Source organism: Elaeis guineensis, chromosome 1 (genome assembly GCF_000442705.2).
Source record: "Elaeis guineensis isolate ETL-2024a chromosome 1, EG11, whole genome shotgun sequence".
NCBI lineage: Eukaryota > Viridiplantae > Streptophyta > Magnoliopsida > Arecales > Arecaceae > Elaeis > Elaeis guineensis.
This window is the reverse complement of record NC_025993.2, coordinates 13,575,382-13,596,671: the sequence shown is the minus strand read 5'-3', so window position 1 is coordinate 13,596,671 and position 21,290 is coordinate 13,575,382. Positions and strand designations below refer to the sequence as shown.

The window sequence follows — 21,290 nt, the reverse complement described above, 5'->3', positions numbered from 1 at the left end:
TGTTACTAATTGTTTAGTTACAAAAATTATATTGATGAAAAAATTTTATCACCATAAATATGGTACCAAAAATTATAGTAGCTAGATAATAATCTAAGATTTAAATATTAAACTTGTTTTTGGTCTAATTCAACTAAGGTTCAGATCGTTGATCTAACCTGATTTGAATTAAAACAATATTAAAAATTAAACTATTTAAAATACTAAAGGTTTTCATGAATTATTTATTTTAAAGAGATTTAAAAATTATATACAAATATTGGAATATGTGAATTATTGATATTTTTCAAAATATTTTTTAAAAAATTCAAATATTATAAAGAGTAAAATAAAGTTAGTCATTTTTTTTGGTCAAAAGGAAGAGTATTGAACTTATATATTAAATATCTAAGTATTAAAATATGAATTAATGTAATATATTCTAAATGAGCATATTCTTATAATATGAATAAGTATAATAAATTATAATTATATTTTTAAAGTTAATATTACTATAGTAGCTGAGTTGCTGATCCAGATGATCCTCAGACTCGATGTGGACTACTTTAAGCACTATGGATAGGAAGGATCTAGGAGATCCGCTACATCACGAAGCTAAATTATATGTCAAATTTTTTAAGATCATAACTTAGTCATACGTTGCTTGATTGAAATATTTTTTTTTTAGAATTGTATATTATTTGGAGATCTACAATTTTGTGCCAGTCCCAAAGAGGCTAAATTATACCAAAATTCTATCATTTGGACCTTAAAATAGACTAATCAAATCGAAACTTTTCTTTTTAAGAAATACTTTGATTGGATGTTATCTTCCAATTCATGAAGAATTAGGTGATTTTTTAATGATAGAATGAAAAGTTAAGGCATAAGTTGAGAAACATAGAAGTCGAGATCGAAAAACTATAAAATTTTAGTTTTCTTCATAATTTTTTATATTAATCATATTTTTTTAGAAACTTACTCCTATTCGAACTAGAAAGAAGAATCCGAACTGAATTATTCAAGGACAGACAGATGCCCTTCTAAAAACTATGAATTTCTGAAAACTACAAGGAAGAATCCTACTCAAATTGTATAGGAGAAGATCTCACTATTATAAATAGAAGTTATGTACCATAATTTTTTATGGTAAAAAATTAAGCAATAAAAAAAAAAGGAGACTTAAGTCTTACTTTCACAATTCTTCCATCTTCTTCTAGTTTTTTTGAGAGATTTGAGTTGAATGGGTTGAAAAAAATCTTTCTTCTTCTCGATCAAATCAAGTTGGTATCATAGCCAAGTTTCTTTACATCTATAGAAATAAGTTGGCATTAGAGTATTGGTCTTCTATATCTATAAAGATCTTAGTTCATGGTCTAGACATATGAGTAATACAAAAAATCAAGAGAAGGATTATTCATGGTTCAAGTATATTGAAAGAAAAAAATGAGTATGATGGCTAGTCCTTCTTTGATCAATGATAAGATGATGGGACGTGTTGCACAACTAGAGGAGAAAATTATCCAACTCTGAAGATCATCTTCAAATTGGTGATACTTTTAATGCAAGCACAAGCCCCAACAACTTTTGTTGTGGAGCTTTCTCCTATGGTTAGGGATGAAGATTCTCTATCTTATGGAGATAAGCAATCTAGAGCTACAAAAATCTCTCTTCAACTATTTAAAGTTGAAGCTCGAGTCAAAATCCTTGTATACGATAAGACCATCGGTGTAGAAATGTTAAATAATTTGTTGGATCAGTTAAAGACATACTTTACTATCTATAGATACTTTAATATTCAGAAGATAGCTTTTGCTCGTCTGAAGTTTTTTAGACATGCTCTTAGATGGTGAAATTCATATATGAAAAACAATGATGTTTCTAATCTTATGCAAAAGAAATTCAAGAGCCTAATCAAGAAGCAACTTTGCTCAATTGGCTATGAGGAGTGGGGGACCCTATTTCGAGTTTACTTAAGGTCAACTCGATGATATTGTGTCCAACAACAATGGTGGTGGTGCAGGATTTATTATTCGTCATCCGAGTTTGGGCCTTGTGGTAGTAGGTGGGAGTCATTTCTTTGATATCTTGATCTTCGAGAGTAAAGTTATTTGGGCTAGTATCACCTAGGAGGGTAGATTCTGGGGGCTAATCATCTCATTGTCAAAGATGATTCCACTACAAAGGCATAGTAGATCCAGAGTTAGTCAGAGTCTGTGCACTCTCATCCTCTACTATGAGACATTCAGAGGATGATGCAGGGGTACGTCTCCTCGTAGGCCTGACATATTTTGTGGGTATAGCTCCCCATTCTAGCGATATTTTTTGGATAGAGGCGATTTTTTTTTTTTTGTTGGATGCATTCACATTAGGGCAACCCCAAATCCCACATGACGGACACTAAGGAATAAAGGATCCCTAGACTCTAGTTCCATATTTCTTTTGAAAATGTAAATGCTAGCCCAGACCCATCTTTTGGGCTCACCACCGTGCACCCTAACAACTGTTCCCCGGGTTCATCCCAGCACGCGAAAAGCACGCGGGACACTATAAACACCGGGTAGGATTAGGGTTTTTCTCCGTTCTCTTCTTCGGCTCCTGTGCATGCTTTCGCTTTTTCCTGCGGAGGCTTTCGCCCAGAACTATGGTAAGAATTCTGGGGATTTCCATATCCATCCAGGCTAAATCTCTTTCTCTAATTCCCTTCTTCTCGTTTCCTTTTTGTTTCAGATCATTCCCAAGAAGAACCGTCATGAGATCTGCAAGTACCTCTTCCAAGGTATGCCGCTCAGTCCCTTTCTCCCTGTCGATTTCGTTCCAATTCGATCACTGTTGTTACTGCGCTCGGGGAGGTCCCGGGACTAAGGTTATGGTTTTGATTCCGACAGATTGATTCTTTATTTGGTTTCGATCAGATACCTGTTGGTATTGTGGTATAGATTTCTCTTTCGTTTTTTTTCGATTGTTGTTGTTATTCTGTCCGTTGTGCTCCTGGACTGAGATTAAGGTTTTGGATTCTGAAAGATTGCGTCTTTTTTCTAATTTGATCTTGATTTGATTGGTGTTGGTTAAGTGGGCACTGCGTGGGGCAGGGGTGTTTACAGGAAGAGGAAAGAAGGTAATTTTATCTTCTTGGTTGGTTTGATTGCTGCTATTGATGTCGTTGCCGGCTTTTGGCATTGGTATTAAGGCTTCGGAATTTGAAATATTCTGATATGTTCTTCTATATGTGAAGACAACTAGATCTTTTTCCTCCTGTTTTGTTTTGGTTGCTGTTGGTGCTGTAGTTTTGGACCTCCGGTTGCTGCCTAGGGTTTTAGATTAAGAAACATCTTCTTTTTACTTGGTTTTGATTTAATTCCTGGGTTCCGTACTTGAAGAAGATCAGAATGTCTTTTTCTTCCATTTTTGTATCAATTGCTGTTGGTACCGTGATGACCAACTTGTTGTTGTTAGGTTCAGGGTATTGGATAGTGAATATGGCGTGTTGAAATGATTTTCGTTTGTTATGTGACTAATGGGTGCAGAGGGGGTACTGTATGCGAAGAAGGACTACAACCTTGCAAAGCACCCCGATATTGATGTGCCAAACCTTCAGGTGATCAAGCTGATGCAGAGCTTCAAGTCCCGGGAATACGTGAGGGAGACCTTTGCATGGATGCATTACTATTGGTACCTCACCAATGATGGCATTGAATACCTCCGGACATACCTGAACCTTCCATCAGAGATTGTGCCTGCCACCCTCAAGAAGTCTGCCAGGCCCCCAACCCGCCCATTTGGTGCTGGTCCTCCTGGAGACCGTCCCAGGTACTTCTTTCACTCCCTTCTGTTTTCTGTTTTTATGTCATTTGTGTTCGTTATTAGTTAACATAAATGTTGGTCAAACTTTAGCAAATTATTTACGCATTTTGGACAGGGGACCTCCACGATTTGAGGGAGATAGGCCGAGGTTTGGAGATAGGGATGGTTATCGGGGAGGTCCTCGTGCTGGGCCTCCAGGCGATTTCGGGGACAAGGGTGGTGCACCTCCTGAATTCCAGCCATCTTTCAGGGTAAGCTCCAACATTTAGTTTCAGTATCCTCATACATTTTTTTTTCTCTCTTGAAAGGGTATTATACTGATGGTTCCTATATTGTTCCCAACCAAGGATTGGAAGCTGATATTTATGATGTGAATTGGCTGTAACTGTTTTCACCTCTGCTGCTTTTATTAATACAATTATTATTGATAATTTAATATTTTGTCTATATTGTTTTCTTTTAGCTTTAACAATAGCCATTTTGCCAGATTACTGTGATAATATAATATTTACCACAATTAGGGAGTTAAATGCTTTCTGGTTTCCTGTTGTCGAAAAAGTACTGTTTCTAGAATATTGAATATCAAGAACGGACATGCATCTAGATTAAGATAATGAGGTCTGCTTACATTAAAGGGTGGAAAAACCCTTTTCCCAGAAAGGAAAGCCTTGAAAGTGTCCGATGGTCAACAAGATAAAAAATGCAACCCTTTCACCTGGAAAATTTTGAAAGAAGAATAAAATAATAGAAACACAAAAAATTGATGGATACCCCATTTCTTTATATCCACTTTCACAAATTCTTCAAGCAAAGTTATAAACCATCATTCCATAAAGCTTCATGTACACAGTGATAGGGAATACTTGACCATTGGCCCATTGGCCGATGTTTTGTTGCATATATGAATTATCTTTTGGAAATCAAATTATCTATATGAGCTTAAATAAATTTAAAAAAGACATAACTGCTGTTTTCTAGTATTCATCATATTGCTGTCTGCAAGCTTTATTATCTTCTCATTTGTTTCATATTTTATATGATGGCTTGTTTATTTCTTGTCATTTTTGTTTCATTTTTTCTTTCATGGTGAATGTTTATGATGTTTCTCGATATCTTTTTTTTTTTTTTTTTTTTTTTTTGAGGGAAGGTTCTATTTAAATTTTAAGGTCTTTGAATGTTTGTAGTAACTTTAGAGTTCTTGAATGGTCTTGTCTTTATTTATTTTTACCTTAGTTCCTTTATTTGAATTGATGTATTTTGCATTATTGTTCCCGAAAGGAGCGAGGTGATGAGAATTATTTTCTTCTGTCTCATGACGGTCAGCTGAGATATGTCTAGGTTGATGTCAAATTCAATCCTTGATGGTTTTCCTTTTTATCTCTCCATGCATTTGTACAATATGTGTGGTGTTCTCTCCATTTTGAAGAAATCATTGAGCACGGCCATGTTTATCATTTATGTGAAGATGAATTTTATCACAATGATAGGTGCAGCTTAGTTCTTTTTGAACACTTTTTCTATTGGCTTCAGTTCTTTAAAAGGAAATAGTACAATTTTCTGTATGCTTTTACATTCATGCACTTTGCTTTGACAACTTCCTATCCCTCGCCCACCTCCAAACATGCATGGGTGTGAAGTGATGTTTCTTCTAAAACTTTGATTTCTAGTTTTTTTGTCCTCCTTGATGACAGATTGTAGTAAGGTACTCTATACACTGATTGCTGCAACTGGCTATCTTAAATAATTGCTATATTTGTTATGTTAAACAAAGTGTCACTTGAAAGAATGATAGAGAGATAGAGTTATGTCTGCCTGTTTTTTATATGATTAAAATTTGTGCTGTCATCTCTGCCATAAGATGAAACTAGTCTCAAGTTAAATGGACCACTATTTGGTTGGTGCAGGAAGTCTTGGTATGGGAAGTGATATAACACATTAACTGGTTGTTTGATGTTAAATGTTGGACTGGAAACTGTTTAAATTATAGGATGAGGTCCCCCCACCCCCTTCTCCCCTTGTTCTTGTACTAAATTGGGCACTTCTGATCTTCACATATAGATGTAAATTGAGTTGATAATGTATGTGTGTATAATCATATGGTTACTTGCACTTTTGAGAAATACGAACACAATGCTTACTAGTTGAATATGGTTCTTAATATCCATATTAGCTATAATTATAAGTAAATGACGATTCAAGTACTTAAGGCTAAACATAGGTTAAATATAAATCATGAAGTACTGAATGAGCATTTGTAATGAGTATTTTTTAGTATTTGTTTGTGTCAATTTACTGATCTTTATTTATATGTGGATTTGGTTTCAACTTTTTAAATTTGTATTTTAGCCATATATATTGATATCCCTACATTTGAAATATGTAAGATGTGCTCGATCCTGTTTGCGTCCCTATCTTAAGTTCATGCTTGACCCAGACTGATAGCAGTTGTATCACCTATTCTATGGCTAATCTGGATTCCACTCATTATCATAAATTTAGTGAGGGATACAACAAGGCTTGGGAACTGTATAGATGAGTCCACATGGATGCCTTTTTTTTTGTGGGGGGAGAAAATTGATGTGGTAATTTTACTTATGATTTTAATATGAGTAGGTCAGCTAGACTCAGGATTGCTAATCTTTTGCAGATACCATTATAGAGTAGCATAGAATGATCCAGTGGGTTCAGTATGTTGTTGCATATGGGGGAATAAAAAGTTGGTTTCTGCAAATGATTAGTTCTACCAACACTCCTGGAAGTATGAATGAAGCATGTAATAAATATTCTAGGATGTAAGAATTAGTAACCCATCATCTAATTAATTAGAAGTATCTATTCAAATTTTTTTTCCTTTAATTTGCCACCAACTTGCTGCTTTCATGTGAATGCGCTTTTTAAGTCCTTAATCTAGAGTCTAGACCTTTGTCCGCAAGTCACTATCCATTTATTTTTGGTTGGCTATATGAATGATGATCCATCAAAGCTAGAAAGCTTTCTACTCTGCCTCCTATCCCAGGACAACTCTGTGTTTGTGCCAAATTTCAGGTCATGGAAGCACTTGTTATAGATTCCAAGAAGTCTCACAGATTGATCGAAAAAAGTGTAGAAGATGCATTAATCAATCTGGGTGACACAGCCTCTCCTAATTCTGACACATTTTGTCTATAGAATATTTTAATCTTGATTGTGTGACAGAGTATTAACCTATGCTGCTAGTTAGACCTTGAGACTTGATTCTACTTGTGTACCGTAACTGTAATCGATGTGCACGGACTGGTTTTGCTGCTATGTTTAGCGGCTCAAGTGAAAATTGAACGAGCTTGCAAACACTTGTTACCTATCTTAAGCTTATACCTGACCGCAAATTTGAGTTGCACAGACTTTAAGGATACCCGTTGTATTGCTTGTGTTGGATATAGCCTTTTCTTTTATTTTGAGTCTTGCAAGTTGTCACCCTTGCTATCTCAACATTTTCCATGCGTGCATTATTGTTTATATATAATTTTTATTTTTATTTTTTTGGAGGAAGTCACTGTTCATACTTTTGATTTCATGTGGAGACAGGTATCTGACTTTTATTGACGAAATCATGCAGGGTGCTGGTGGTAGGCCAGGGTTTGGCCGTGGTGGTGGTGGTGGATATGGGGCTGGTCCTGCATCCTCTTCTCTTGAGTAGGGATTTATGACGCCTGCCTTCACCTCCTCCCTGTCAAGCAATTTAACCGGCTTGAAATTTTGAGTTACATCAAGGATTTGAGATTTCTCGTTTATTATATATTGCCTTTGAAGTTAGAAGATTGATGAATTTGTTTGTGTGGAAGACTGCAGTTCTTATGGACATGCTTTAGTACTTATAGCATATAACTACATCCAGATTGGAGTTGTATGTACAGTGCTCCAGATCTTTATCAGGTCCCACTGCCATGAGAATTACCTTTTGTGAGAATAAAATCTAATGATCACCTGGGTGTGTTGTGCCTTCCATGTCTAAAGCTGCAAAGGTGCCTCCAAGGAACCCTGCAATTGCAATGATGAGAGCTTAAGGTGCAAAATCCTGTTGATGCATGGTCAATCTTCTCAAGATGGAATATAACATCATATTGACATATTTTAGATGTGGCCATGGATTAGAGTTATCTCAATGCTCATCATGGTACATGAGAGAAGCATACAAATCTTATCTAATATTGGGATAGTCAGTCAAGTAAGCCTTATCTAGCATTGGGATAGTCAAGGTATCCACATGTGTAGAGTGAAAGAGAGTCAATGAAATATTCTTTCACTTTTTAGGATACAAATTAGAAATTATTTCTAACAATAACCTTTATCCTTTTTTGGCAATGCCTTATCCTAGTAACTTCTTTCTTGATAGTTGTCGATGCTTACCCACTTGATTAACTCTCTTACATCTTGATAACCTCCTTTATAAAATCAGTTCTACCAATTAACTATCTAAATGTGACCTCTTATAAAAGTAGATAGATGTAGTTCCTTCAAGTATCATAGACAAATGATTAACCAAAACTTCGTTAACTTTATTTTTTTATCATTAAGTACAATTGGTCGATGATCGATTAAATTTTGGTGTAAACATTGTCTCCTATAACTCGATGAAAAAAATATCTTTGTTAAGTTGGATAAGCATAAGTTTAATTATAAAAAAAAGAAATACTAGGATAATCGAAATAACAAGTGACTAATCAATTAATCATTTTTGACTATAGCACATCATCATAACATCTAGCCTAGTGGTCATGTATATTAACTATAGTATAGAGCATAATTTTAAAATCAACCAAATATGCTATTGACCATTGGGTCAAAAGTTTGAATTGGTTAATTATACCACTCAATCATGATAATGGGCATAATTTTGAATAGGCTAACCTTACTATTGGCCATGTGTGGCTTTATTGTTGACTAGGCCAATCGCTAAGTGGTCATACTGCAGAATAAGTTGATTATATTTATTGTTCATCGTAATATCTTGGGTTTCAAATTGGTCAATCATCATCATTGATCATAATATTAATAGTAGTTTTGAATTGATCAGTCATTTTTCTTGACCATGATAAGTGACTATTGTTGAATAGGTTGATTATACCTATCAATCATAATAATTATTCTGGTTTTAAATGCGCCAATACTTATTGACCATGATAATAATCATAATTTTGAGCAAATCAGTCATGTTTATCACTCAATCATTTTTCTCAACCAAATGTATTTTTCTCAACCAAATGTATTAATCATGTTATTGGTCAATTTAAAATATTTTATACTCTTTAATCTATAATTATTAAATTTTATTAGCTTTTCTAACCAATCAAATGGTGCCCTATGAGTATTTTAACTTCCAATTGGTTTACCTTTCAAGGCCAATTGTGATAATGCCTCCATGTTTGAAATCACAAGGGCACATGAAACACTTACTATTCACTTGCATATATGGTCAATTTTTAGATGAATTGATTATATCCGTCGAATGATCAATTAATTAGCTTTCCTAAGCCAGTTATAACGATGATCTTTAAGATCGAAAGGGGACATAAAATAAGAACTCAACATTGTAAATTGATCTATATGTGTGAGTGCGTGCACGCACGCATATTTTTATACAACTTTATATGATGAAATTTATATGGTCATACTATTTATATGATAATAAATTTATATGATCAAACCACAATACAACATAGGTTCTAGTGTGGTAAAAAGAACAATGCATACATGCATGAGTTACCAAATCCTTTAGTGAAGTATAGGCATAGCTGGCCAATTTGATCAAATTAAATCTCATTGCGAGATATGTTTGCCATCCCTTGGCTATCCCATTGACCATGTTGCAGTCTTACTAAAAGATTCCAGCCACTTCTTGGCAATTGGTTGAGGCTTTTTTATGAGCATAAGAAGCCTCTTTCCTATTATATTTTTGCCCAACATAAATTTATCTTGCAAGGGATAATTTTCATGGTCGTTCCATGCAGTCATTTCCTTGAAAAGTTTTGTCTTGATTTACTATCTCAGAACTTTTCTTTGGCATTCAATCCTATTAAATCCAGTAGGTATAACAAAAAGTATTTCTGAAAAACACAAATCTATAGATTAAGGGCTGCAGGAATTCCATATTGATCAAGACAATCAGATAGGTATAGTTGATCAAGGATAGCACATTCCATATTTTAGAAAATCGACTTAAACTTTTTAAAAGGATGAAAAAATTGGAAAGAAAGAAAGCAGTAAAGTGAAGTAATAACTCATAGGTAGAGAAACAATATCAAAGAGATTGATATATGGAAAAAATATAATTAATTGAATATAATGATAAATATTCTCCCAAATGGAATGGTTGTCATGCTAGAGAACAGGATAAATAGATAAGAATCTAGGATACAGGCTTGACATTTGGTTGATCTTCTCGAAGATGATGAGAGGCCATGTTGAAAAATTTTAGACTATGTCATGGATGTTGAATACTTTTGATACTATTATGATCTATAAGCGAATCATATAAATCTTATCCAATATCAAGATAGTCAATTGTCTATATTTGCGGTGTGATAAGATCGAATAAAGCTTTTTTTTTCTTTTTTATGACGTGGTTTGGTAATTTTTTTTAGCAATAAGTATCCTCAGTCATTTGGTAGTTTCTTGTCTTCATAATTCCTTCCTTGATGGTTATCAGTATTTAATTGCATGGGTGACTCTATCTTGTTTTGATAATTTTCTATAAAGTTGATTCTAGTAATTAACTATCAAAATATGATTTTTTATACAAGTGACAAATAATTCCTTTAAATATCATGCACCCATATAAAAGATCATTATCTACCATAAATAAAGGTTCTTCTTATTTCTCCCTCTTTTCTTCGCATGTCATATATGATGCAATAGGGCTGACCATTTTCTGTGAATGAGTTGGATTTGTCCAATTCTTTTGTAACTTACAATAGCATACCTTTTTATCATTCTGTTTTGTCTAACCCTCACTTGTACCAAAAAAAAGTAGAGCTTTATTATAAACTATTTTTTTGATGTATTGAATCTATTGATGGTGGATAAAATATTCGAAATACTAGAGCTCAACAAGGTATAAGTCTTCTTATAATAAAATTAACCCATAAGAGTTTTGATCCTCAGAGTTATATAGCCCTAGATGACTAAAGCCATGTCATCTAATCATAGAAATGAACAGCTATCAAACAAGACATCATATATTGAACTTAGAACACGTGGTATATGGTATGCAATGCCGTGCCTGTTGATAGCTAGCTATCTATTTCTTTGCTCAGATGACATAATAATCATCCCGAACTATACACTGTTTGCCATGTAAAATTCATATTGTAGAAGATAGTGACTCAACCCATAGACCTCTCCCTTGGCCACCCGGTTAGCCTCACGCAAAACATTATAAAATATGAGGTTCTCAAAGCTAGTAGCCAAGAAGCCACAGTCCAAAACAATGGTCGATAGATGACATAACCCATAAAAAATTCACTACCTGCCCCTTCCTCCAAACATCATTTTCTTCCTACTCTGTACCTCCTCCACACGACAAGGTGGTATCCAGTGGAGGCCAACCATCGACAGGTGCACCAACTCACTCCACACCCACGTTAACATGTTTCTCACGTAGCGTCATAAAAGATGAAGCGGACTGCCATAGTTTTAGTCCCACATCGGGCACGCAAAGAGATGGCACGCAGCAAAGAATATATAAAAGGAGACCTTGGGCGATTAATTGACTCATACCTTTCTCGGCCTTTTGGCTAAGATCAAGTGTAGTATCTGTTCTTATCAGTTTAATATCTGATACGTGGGTCATCGACCCACCATGATATTAAATTAATTTTTTTTGGGGGGAGGGCTCATCCACAGTGGCTTGCCACTGGGGCCCTCAAGCGTCGCCCATGCGTTGCACTGCTGCACGGGCCGGGCGCACCCCTACCAAAGCTAAAATTTAAATTTTTGTATTAAACTCTCTGTATTAATTGATCCCAAAGAGATATCTAGGGTTCAATTCCAGGAGGAGTCTCTGTATTAATTGATCCCAAAGAGATATCTAGGGTTCAATTCCAGGAGGAGACGGCTCCACTGTATACATCGATCGTACTTTTTCACCGAAAAAAGGGAGGTGTTTGTGAAGAATTCATGAACAAGATAAATAACAATTTTTTTTCATCCCAACAAAACTTTTATAAAGAATTGGCACACTTGCGAAGGTATTGAAGTGTATGAATCAAACAATATCATGAAAAATAATCTACCAACTCATACAACAGCAAGGAGCACCTCAGCAACTACAGGCTACTTAAAACAAAGGAAATTATAATAGGAGGACCATGGCTACTGATAACATCTTAAATAGCCAACCCCAGAGAGAGAATCTTCCAATTAAAGAAGCATCCGATGTTTTGTCCCTGTTTACACTTGAGGTTGGAGCTTTTGGTGGTGGTGGTGGGGGCACTTTGCAAGTGCCAAAGGTGGCATTAGCCTGTTACAATTAATGAGTTCAGATAACAAGTTAGCACAGCATCACAAAGAAACTACCATGTTTGCTTACATTTGAAAGAAACCCTCATCAATTAATAGATTAGAAACAAGTTGATAAATGAGGTCAGTGGATGCAATAAAGGCCTAAGTTTCATTTCATCTTTTTCAGGTTACTTATTTCAATCTCTCTTCACCATTGGTATTCAATCTTTCTTCTTTTCTGATCTTTCAACACAAATTGAGCCCTCATAGATATGAAAACCATCCTTGCTACTTTTCCAGTAACTCTATCTTCAATTAGCACTGCTCCTAAACTTCCACAATGCATTATCCTATCAGTTTAAACTCATCTGGCATGCATTCTCTGTATCGTATCAAGCATGATGCTTCTGGAAACTTATTTGTCTTAGTCCTAGAAAGAGGATCTACTCACCTTGCAATAGGCAATGTTGTCACAACCACAAACGAGGTGCCCATTTGCAATGTCTGTAGCTTCTGGTGCTCCGCCTCCATCACTAAGCTGCATCAGAGGATTGAGAAGTTAATCCTCAAATGATAGTGATTCAACGAACTCATCAAAAGTGTAGCAGGAGAAAAATTTATATAGAATTACCATGTAGAAGTCGACAGCTATAAAGTTGGGCCATCGGTTATCGGACAACTTATGGCAAGTTTTAAGCATGCTAACAAGAGGTGCTGAATTATCTGAGCAAGCTTCAGTTTGGTTTGGATTTGTCGGGAAATAATTCATCAGAACAAGTGATTTAGAAGTCGTATTCATGGGGGATGATTCTGCACGGTTAGGGCATGAACCTGCTTTCATTCCCTCATCACCATCTGCAAATCAGAAAGCAAAAAAATTAAAAACACTCGGAAGAACTTCACTCAAAAAAATGCAAAACATTTAGCAAATCAACATCACTTATTTTAGGTTTGATCTGTTCTTACATTGATTTTCTACCACATAATTCCACTCATAAGCAATCCCCTCAGAAGCCTCCTTGGATTTCTTAGATGTGAAAACCAAAAGACGCTGATTTTGTCTGATCATATCACTTAGCAAAGGCCAGTCGCTGCCATTGTTAGGCATATGGGACAATGGGAACCAATACTTCATGAGCCCAGACGCATTGAATACCTTGGTGAGGCCCTGAGGGGATGTTACATAGTCCTCAATGAATATAGTGATGACCTCTGAAGGGTTTGCTTCTAGGAATGTATCGATTTCTTTGAGCACGTTGATTGCAGGTTGCTGATCAATAGTTATTCATGATTAGTAGCTAGTTCAGAGATTTCAGAAATTAGAATGCCTTGAGAAAGTTCAGGCTAAAAGCTTACAAAAGCAGTAAAGTTGTAACACTTGCCGCCAAACGAGTGGCAAAGCCAGATGCCATTCTCGAAGTCATACATGTCAAGCATCAAACCCCTCACACCATTCTGCATTTAGATCAATGTAATTTTAATAAGAATTGATGATAGGAGAGGCATGGTTTGCACAACAAATGCCCAAGTAATGATATGCTAAGCTTCTAATTAGATGCAAAGGCATTATATAAATATTATTTTACTCCAGATTGGTCTGCTAAATAGACCATAACCTCCAATACAAGTAAAATATGACATGGTAGTTAATGCAATTAGATCAACCGAAGATGATATCTAAAGAATAAATGATGCAATTTATTATGGATGTGTAAAAGTAAGCATTTGATAAAAAGGATCAAATTTTGTCAATTAACGATTTTGTTACAAGTATAAATTGTTCTTTCCTGAACATATAGGTACCACAAATTTATATGAGAATTCCCCACATTCATGTTTTATATTTTATACTCATTGGAGCACTAAAGGCTGTCAGACTTTAGTTCAATTGCAAAAGGGGGAATAACAAAAAGCAAATACATCCAACTAAAAACATTGTGAATATTTACAGAAGCATGTGCAGCCTCTGCCACATAAATAATGCTCACATGTAAGATGTGATACAGGCCTCTCTATATGGGCCCACGCTAATGGGTATCAAAGCTATTCAAGAGAGAGGTTGTCAAAGTAAAGGTTAATGATTACAATAATACATAGGATGAGAGAGAAGAATTCTTGCAGATTCTTCTGATCTCACAGCAAGAAGTGAAAGAAATATGGATCATTTTATTAACCTATGATGGAGGCTAGCGCCTGCAAGATATTGTCAAATTCAACCATGCAACTGGAGATGCATAATGACTGAGATCAAACATCAGACACAGGTGGTCTGATAAATATCTGTGATCTCACTAAAAAAACATTTTTTTGCAACGTAACTTACAAACTACATGAGCAAACATTGTTAGCTCCGACAGCAACAATCGTATCATTTTTAGCCTGTGGATGAAGCCAAAGCAAGGTACGCACAATGTTATCAGATAGACAAGAAAGAAAAAGGCATAACTAGGTGGCTCAAAAATTAATTTCCACACAAGGGCCAAGGTTTTACAACCGAGTAGCAGCCTAACAAAGAGTCTCTTTCTCCTATCATAAACACATTATTCTAATTTAATAACTTTCGGTAAGGAATTGGATGCCAGAATGCCAACAATTTGAAGCATCACTTTCAAACAGAATAATTGAGTTTGGTTCCACATTGCAATTCCTTCAGCCCAAAGTTTTAAGTAAACCCTTTCTTTCTAATTAAAATTACATGGATGAGAGCAAACCGGCCAACTTAACATAGAATTTGGATTCTACCAACCCTCTATTGCTCTATTCCAATTCTCAAGAGATGGATATTCCTACCTACTTTACATATGAATAATGATCAGATATTGGTGAGTTGTTAATCCTCACATGCCAAAGTCCACCATGTGCTCAAGTAGGAAAACCTGGCGGGTGAGATTAAAGCATTCACGAAAGAAAGAAAGACTTTTTTTAGGCCCGGGTGAACCGAGAACAGGTCCTACAAAGGATGGTCATCTAGAAGGAAAGCGAGAGGAATTCCAACTTTCCGCTATTTAAATTCGGACCTTGGTCTTTCCGCGGCCTCGGATACTCTGCAGCCCTGGCTCAAGTATTCCGACGCGTGGCACGACAGAACTTGACGTGCTGTTCATGGAACTTGTGTATTGCGTGTGGGCCCCACAGTCCGAAGCCCGGAATCCCCTGCCACGTAAGCAAACTGAAAGAAACTTTCTAGTGCCACCGGCTCGCAGGCGATCGGCAGCGCCATCCGACAACCCGTTCCACCGTATAAAAGGCCCGGGAACGGGTCAGCCCGCGTGGCGCCACCGGCGGCAATTTTTTTTTTTTCCTTCTTCAAAAAAGGAAAGGGAAACGCGTAGTCGATTCCCGTTTCCGCGCCTTTCCAGTCCAAACAGGAAAAACACCCCAAATCCCAACATCTCCGGCGAAGAACGAGAGACAGAGAGAGAGAGAGAGGGGTGGGCTTACGTACGTTGAGCTGGGAGGTGACGGAGTCCTGCTGGTTGGTGGGGGAAACGAGGATGGAGCCGGTGGCGGACTGGGACCCCGCGATCGCGTATGAGTTATGCGTCGTCAGCCACGAGTACCTGTTGAACGGAAGCCCCTTGTCCTGTACCCACCCCCAATTCCAATCCCCAAATTAATTCCTTCACCGAGATCAACAAAACAAGCCATCAAAGCTACCAAAACTAAAAGCAGGGATCTTTGCTGCGATTTTTCACCTGGGATTCGGGATCGATGGGCTTCACGCGCATGCATATAGACTGCCCACTCCCGCAGCTGCCGCAATGCAGCCCGGTGCCACAGTCCCCATTCGCCCCGCATGTCTCTCCCACCTACAGAATCCAAAAACCAAGCTTAATTAATTACCGAGACGAAATCTTGAGATAGAGTATGTTATTTATGTGATTTGACGAGAATAGAAGAACCGTGGCGGCATTGGAAGAGAGAGCTAAGCCGAGGAGTAGCGGTAGGCATAGCACAGCCGAGAGAGATCCCTAATAAATCACAAAACAGTAGATGAATTGAGCGAGAGAAAGATTGATGACACGAAAGAAAAAGAAAAAACTAGAGAAGTATATGCCTTCATCTCTGGTTCTCTCGTCTCTTTCTCTCCTATCTTTCTCTTGGCTTTCCCTGTGGCTCTGGAGCAAGGATTTTATTCGGAGAGAGAGGAGGAAATAGTGCTGGTGCCTTTTTTTATGGGCGGCTGTTGTGGTGATAGGGCGGAGGCTGGGAAAAGCGGACGGCTGTGTTGGGATGTGCCTGCGGAACACTGATGGGATTCGGCGCTCCGCGCCGGAGGTGATGGACCGATGCAGCTGTTCGCTGGTTGGTCGGTCGAATGGTGGATGTGTTACGTTGCCTGCCGGACAACTGATGCGGATTTTTGATGTTAGATTGTAACCACTTTTCTATTTTCGGGTTGAAAAAAAATAATAATAATAATAAACGGAGCGAATACAGCTGCTAAATTTGGAGGTGGCTTTGAAACAAATTATCAGTTAGCTGGGAGTGGCGTGTAACGGAGAAGCTGCATCATCCATACAATCCAATATGATGCAACAAATTTGATGTAATTGTATGGTGCCTGATATCCAAAATTGGTGGCTTATGTGCATCAAGGGAAGGCTCTTACGCGAGCTCTACGGCTTGGGTCTGTAATTTTTCTGATGAATATGATAATTTTTTTTTGAGTAAAAATTAGAGATGATAATTGGATCAGATCGGATCAGATATAAATTGAATTTGATAAATGATAGATTAAAAAATTTATCAATTTGAATTCTCTTTGATTATTAAATGAATAAAAAATTTAGATGAAAACCTAACTATTATGTCAAATAGATAATCTGTCTCGATCTATAATAGAATAATACGAGTTAAATAGGTTAGATCGTCCTATTTTTATCCCATTTGTCTGCTCAATTATGTACAAATTCAAAAAAAAAAAAAAAATGATTGTTCAACAATACAACCATGTCTAAACTTGAGAGTATATTTATACTATCTATCTCCCAGACATTAATTTCAAGCCCATGTAGGTACGTGTTTAAAGTCTATTTGTGGAATGAAATTATACACTGACGTAGGAATAGATAAAGTTTCTTCTATTAAAATTTAAAAGAAGCAAATTTGATACAGAAGGAAACTTAATAAGCTTTGTTTCCTCCGTGTGAACATTACTAATTTGTCTTGAGATAACCACAGTGTAAATTAGATTACTATTTTAACATGGTTCATCCTACCGCATACCAACTATATGAAAGGTTGAATATGAATGTACTGAGTTTTGGTTGAGTCAATCCTCAAATTGTAAATGAATGCTCATTCAAAATCAAAATCAGCCAATAGTTTAGCTTTCATGATTGGACTACATTAAACCAAACTTAGAATGCTTTAAATAGGAAAAAAACATGAGGAAAAAATGAAACCTTAAAATATTTAACCAGTGTGTTTCATATGAAAGTATGTCATGAATATGGTAAATATGCTTCTTGCTTTTTCTTACCCTACTTCTCTTCCTTCTCTCATGTCCAGTAGCATGTTGAACTGTTTTTTCCCCCTCTTTCATTAGGCAAATTTAGGTAGGCAAATTAGCAGCAATATATTTTGAAATAGAATCGAAAGAATTTCTGATGCGATTTAAAAAATTAAACAAAACTAACAAAATTCTATCATAGAAAACTTATAAATGATTCATAAAATATTTAAAAATAAAATTGATCAAATTAGCAGCAATATATTTTGAAATAGAATCGAAAGAATTTCTGATGCGATTTAAAAAATTAAACAAAACTAACAAAATTCTATCATAGAAAAATTATAAATGATTCATAAAATATTTAAAAATAAAATTGATCAAATTTGAAAGCGTACAAGGCACTGCTCTAAGATGTATTCCTATCCCTCGTATAGAAAAATTCATGAAAACCACCCAATACACGACTAAGATCTTTTGCCTGCGAGCACAACCGTGAAGAAAATTGATAGAGATTCTTTCAGTATCCAAAAAAATAATCACAAAGAAAAAGATTTGAACCGATGAATTCAAAAAGAAGATGAAGGAGAGACTTAGATGGGATGTTAAAAATCAGATCTCAAAATTACCCTTTTATAGCCATCTAATATGATTGTTTGGATTTTTATTGATCCATTAAAGTCCTTAATAAAAGCCCAACGGTTATAAAATAAAAATAAAATTAAATGTACATGACTATTTAGGTTTTTACTGATCCATTAATACATATAATTAGGAGTCAAACGGTCAGAAATTAAAAATATAGTAATGAAGAGATTAATGGCACCATAAACATTGAAATAGTAAAATTAAAAGATAAAATTAAAATACTTAAATTTTAAAAAATTTTGAATTTTTTTTTTTTTGGATTCCCTCCACAATAGACCCCTTTTTTTTCCCTTTTTGGACCACCTTATTTTAGACTAAATCAATAACATGACATCTAAGAACCATAAAAGCTAGGTGTAGTAGCTATAGTATTTCTTCCTTTAGATTTCCATACATTAGTTCATATAAATCTACAATCTTTCTTGATAGATGCATCTCGTTTTGCCGTGGCTTTGTTAAAATAGGATGAGTGTATATTGGAGTAGTCTTGCTAAACTGTATTTTTTTTTTGTTTTTTTTTTTGAGGAGTGGGAGAGGTCAAAAAAAATCAATCATCCATTTTTATTAAGAAAAGAAAAATATTTATAAGAGGGCTGACTGTATTGAAGATTACAGACTAGTAAAAAAAATACTCCTTAAACATTAAAATAGAAAATAAGGATATCATCCTAAAGCATCGAAAGTAGCATCCATTTTCTTTATAGATCGCAAATGATCTGTATCTGAGTTATGGTCTTCCTGATCGATATCTTTCATCACCTATCCTTTGTTATGCTTTCTTTGCTCTTTTAATATAAGCATTGACTTGCAAAACGAACCAATTATTATCATAGCTCAGGAAACACCTTTCTATATCAATAAATATTCTCCTTTCACGAGTCTAATGCACGATGATAGCTAGGACATTAATAAGGTGATGCTAGCTTTGATCTAAGAACTTACTCCTTTAATATTCAAGTAAAATATTTTGCATGACCCAAGTGTAGCACATATCATGCAGATCAATAAAAAACTCATTCTTGAAAGCGCTATCTATCCAAGATGGAAAAGTAATGAGCTGTTATAGCACATGGAGTGGATTCATCTCCTTTTTCACTAGAGTTCTCTAGTTGACCATACACTATGTTGCGACTAATCTCCTCGTTGCCTGATCACCAGGAACGAGCACTTGTAAAGAAAAGTCCACACTGACCGAAGATGCCTCCGGCAGGGACCCTCCGACGGTCAAGTCAGAGAGGAGACTAGGCAACAGTAGAGAGAAATCAAGGGACTCAACGGTGGAGAGAGCGAGAGAGAGAAAGGACCCCCCCTCAAACTGCTGCCTTACCTCGTCTTATAGTAAGAGGTGGTATGGTCCCGCCGTCGGTGATGTAGACAACTGAAGAGTTGTCAAATTGCCGGAGGTTGTCACGTCGTTGACGAGCTGACAGGTCCTAGGAATTAATTCGCATCCTTGGCAGGACAGCGCCCCAGATTTCATGGCAGGACAACGCCCCCTGGCGGTTGCACGGCATGTCCTTGATAGGACTGCAGCCCATGCCGCTCGATCGGCGTCCAGGAAGATCTGTAGAGGTCGGACGTCGGTTGTCCAAACCGACAGGAAGTCGGCGATGCGAGATCGGCTTTCAAGCGATCGGAGGCAGTATTGGCCTGTTAGGCCGACACGTTCCGGCCGGGCATGATCGGTCGTTACCGTTGGCGTTGCCCGTCGTCGGACGGGCAAAGTCAATCGGTCCATCCTCGAGGATGGGTCGGCATCGGGATCCGTCGGTGAGTTGGCGTCGAGGATGGGTCGGCGTCGTGACCCGTCGGTGAATCGGCATCGGTGAATCGACATCAGGATCGGTCGGTATATCCCAACACACTAAAATATTATAGTTGACTATACACTAAAATATTATCATATCAATCTCATTTGACCTAGACAACAGTAAATTATATTCTACAATACATGCACCAGCACGGCCATACACCATGCCAATTAGACCATTGCATTTTTATTGGTCAATCATCAAAATGAATGTACGATAAAGAGGCATACAAGAATAAAACATTATAATCGACATGGTGCATGACTATGTGATATATGTGGTGTCCAATATAATAACTCGTCACATATCAAGAAAGAAGGAGACCTGTTACGTCACGAGATTGCAAACATGATCATATCGATGAATGAAATGACATTTGAGATTTTGGTGGTTCGGTGTAAAATAAAAGAAGGCAAGTGGTCGATGGCAACTTTGCTTTTCCATGCTCCCAGAATTTTCTTTACAACCTAATCTCTGTTTTTTTTTTAATCTCTTTCATTCCTCTCAGTAGGTAACTTCTTCTCTCTCTCCACAGTTCTATTTCCTCGCCAATCACATACGAAGCCCCTGTACACCACTGCCTGTGAGTCACATGAACGGGCTCTCGTGGGAACTTTCCACTTTTAAAGGCAGCATGACTCCAGACACCTTTTATCCCAATTCGGCCCACGCTTTCTGCCTCGCCCGTGCCCACTTCCTTACGAATAAAAAAGAATTATTATTTTGATTCTATTTTTCTTCTCCCCCCATCACGATATCTTGGGCCCGACGCCCGTCCTCTGCCCCGCCACTCCCCCGTCCATCCATCAGCTACTTTATCCCAAACAGCAATCATCTTCCTTCACCGACGTGGCACCACTCTCTTCTCAAATCCCACCAATGATAAACTGCCACGTCGTGATGTCCTGCTGTTCGCTGTTCGACAAGGGACAGCCAAGCCACCGTTCTGAAGCCCTCGGTCCGACCTTTAACGCGAGGTTTGCGGGACGTGTTCTGCTCACCCGAGAGTGAACTTAGCAAGCTGCTAACGTGGCTCAATTAGTCAAATGGAGAGTCCAACCTTGGGGTCGACTACCGGTATCTCAACACACCCGCGGTTGAGCGGAACAGAACAG

At 36.9% G+C, this 21,290-nt stretch overlaps 2 protein-coding genes and 1 non-coding gene across 4 annotated transcripts; 2 read left to right on the top strand and 1 right to left on the bottom strand.

Moving 5' to 3' along the window:
* Window positions 1-2,479: 2,479 nt before the first annotated feature.
* LOC105038041 (small ribosomal subunit protein eS10z) lies at window positions 2,480-7,765 on the top strand. The gene is made up of 5 exons (XM_010913726.3): window positions 2,480-2,626; window positions 2,710-2,758; window positions 3,507-3,789; window positions 3,899-4,034; window positions 7,379-7,765. Exons 1-5 carry the CDS (start codon window positions 2,624-2,626, stop codon window positions 7,457-7,459), a joined length of 552 nt encoding a protein of 183 aa, XP_010912028.1. The 5' UTR covers window positions 2,480-2,623; the 3' UTR covers window positions 7,460-7,765.
* Window positions 7,766-11,534: 3,769 nt separating this feature from the next.
* LOC114913929 (U2 spliceosomal RNA) lies at window positions 11,535-11,733 on the top strand. The gene has a single exon (XR_003800058.2). It is a non-coding gene; the product is annotated as a U2 spliceosomal RNA (small nuclear RNA).
* A 246-nt stretch (window positions 11,734-11,979) lies between these two features.
* LOC105038042 (PI-PLC X domain-containing protein At5g67130) lies at window positions 11,980-16,450 on the bottom strand. 2 transcript variants are annotated; one of them, XM_010913727.4, is made up of 9 exons: window positions 16,319-16,450; window positions 16,164-16,232; window positions 15,957-16,070; window positions 15,707-15,844; window positions 13,618-13,716; window positions 13,228-13,531; window positions 12,893-13,116; window positions 12,713-12,799; window positions 11,980-12,280 (listed from the first exon to the last, which is right to left on the bottom strand). In XM_010913727.4, exons 1-9 carry the CDS (start codon window positions 16,322-16,324, stop codon window positions 12,113-12,115), a joined length of 1,209 nt encoding a protein of 402 aa, XP_010912029.1. In that variant the 5' UTR covers window positions 16,325-16,450; the 3' UTR covers window positions 11,980-12,112. The 2 variants fall into 2 exon arrangements, with proteins under 2 accessions (XP_010912029.1, XP_010912030.1); XM_010913728.4 differs by lacking the exons at window positions 15,707-15,844; window positions 15,957-16,070; window positions 16,164-16,232; window positions 16,319-16,450 and adding an exon at window positions 15,279-15,562.
* Between the last annotated feature and the right edge of the window lie 4,840 nt (window positions 16,451-21,290).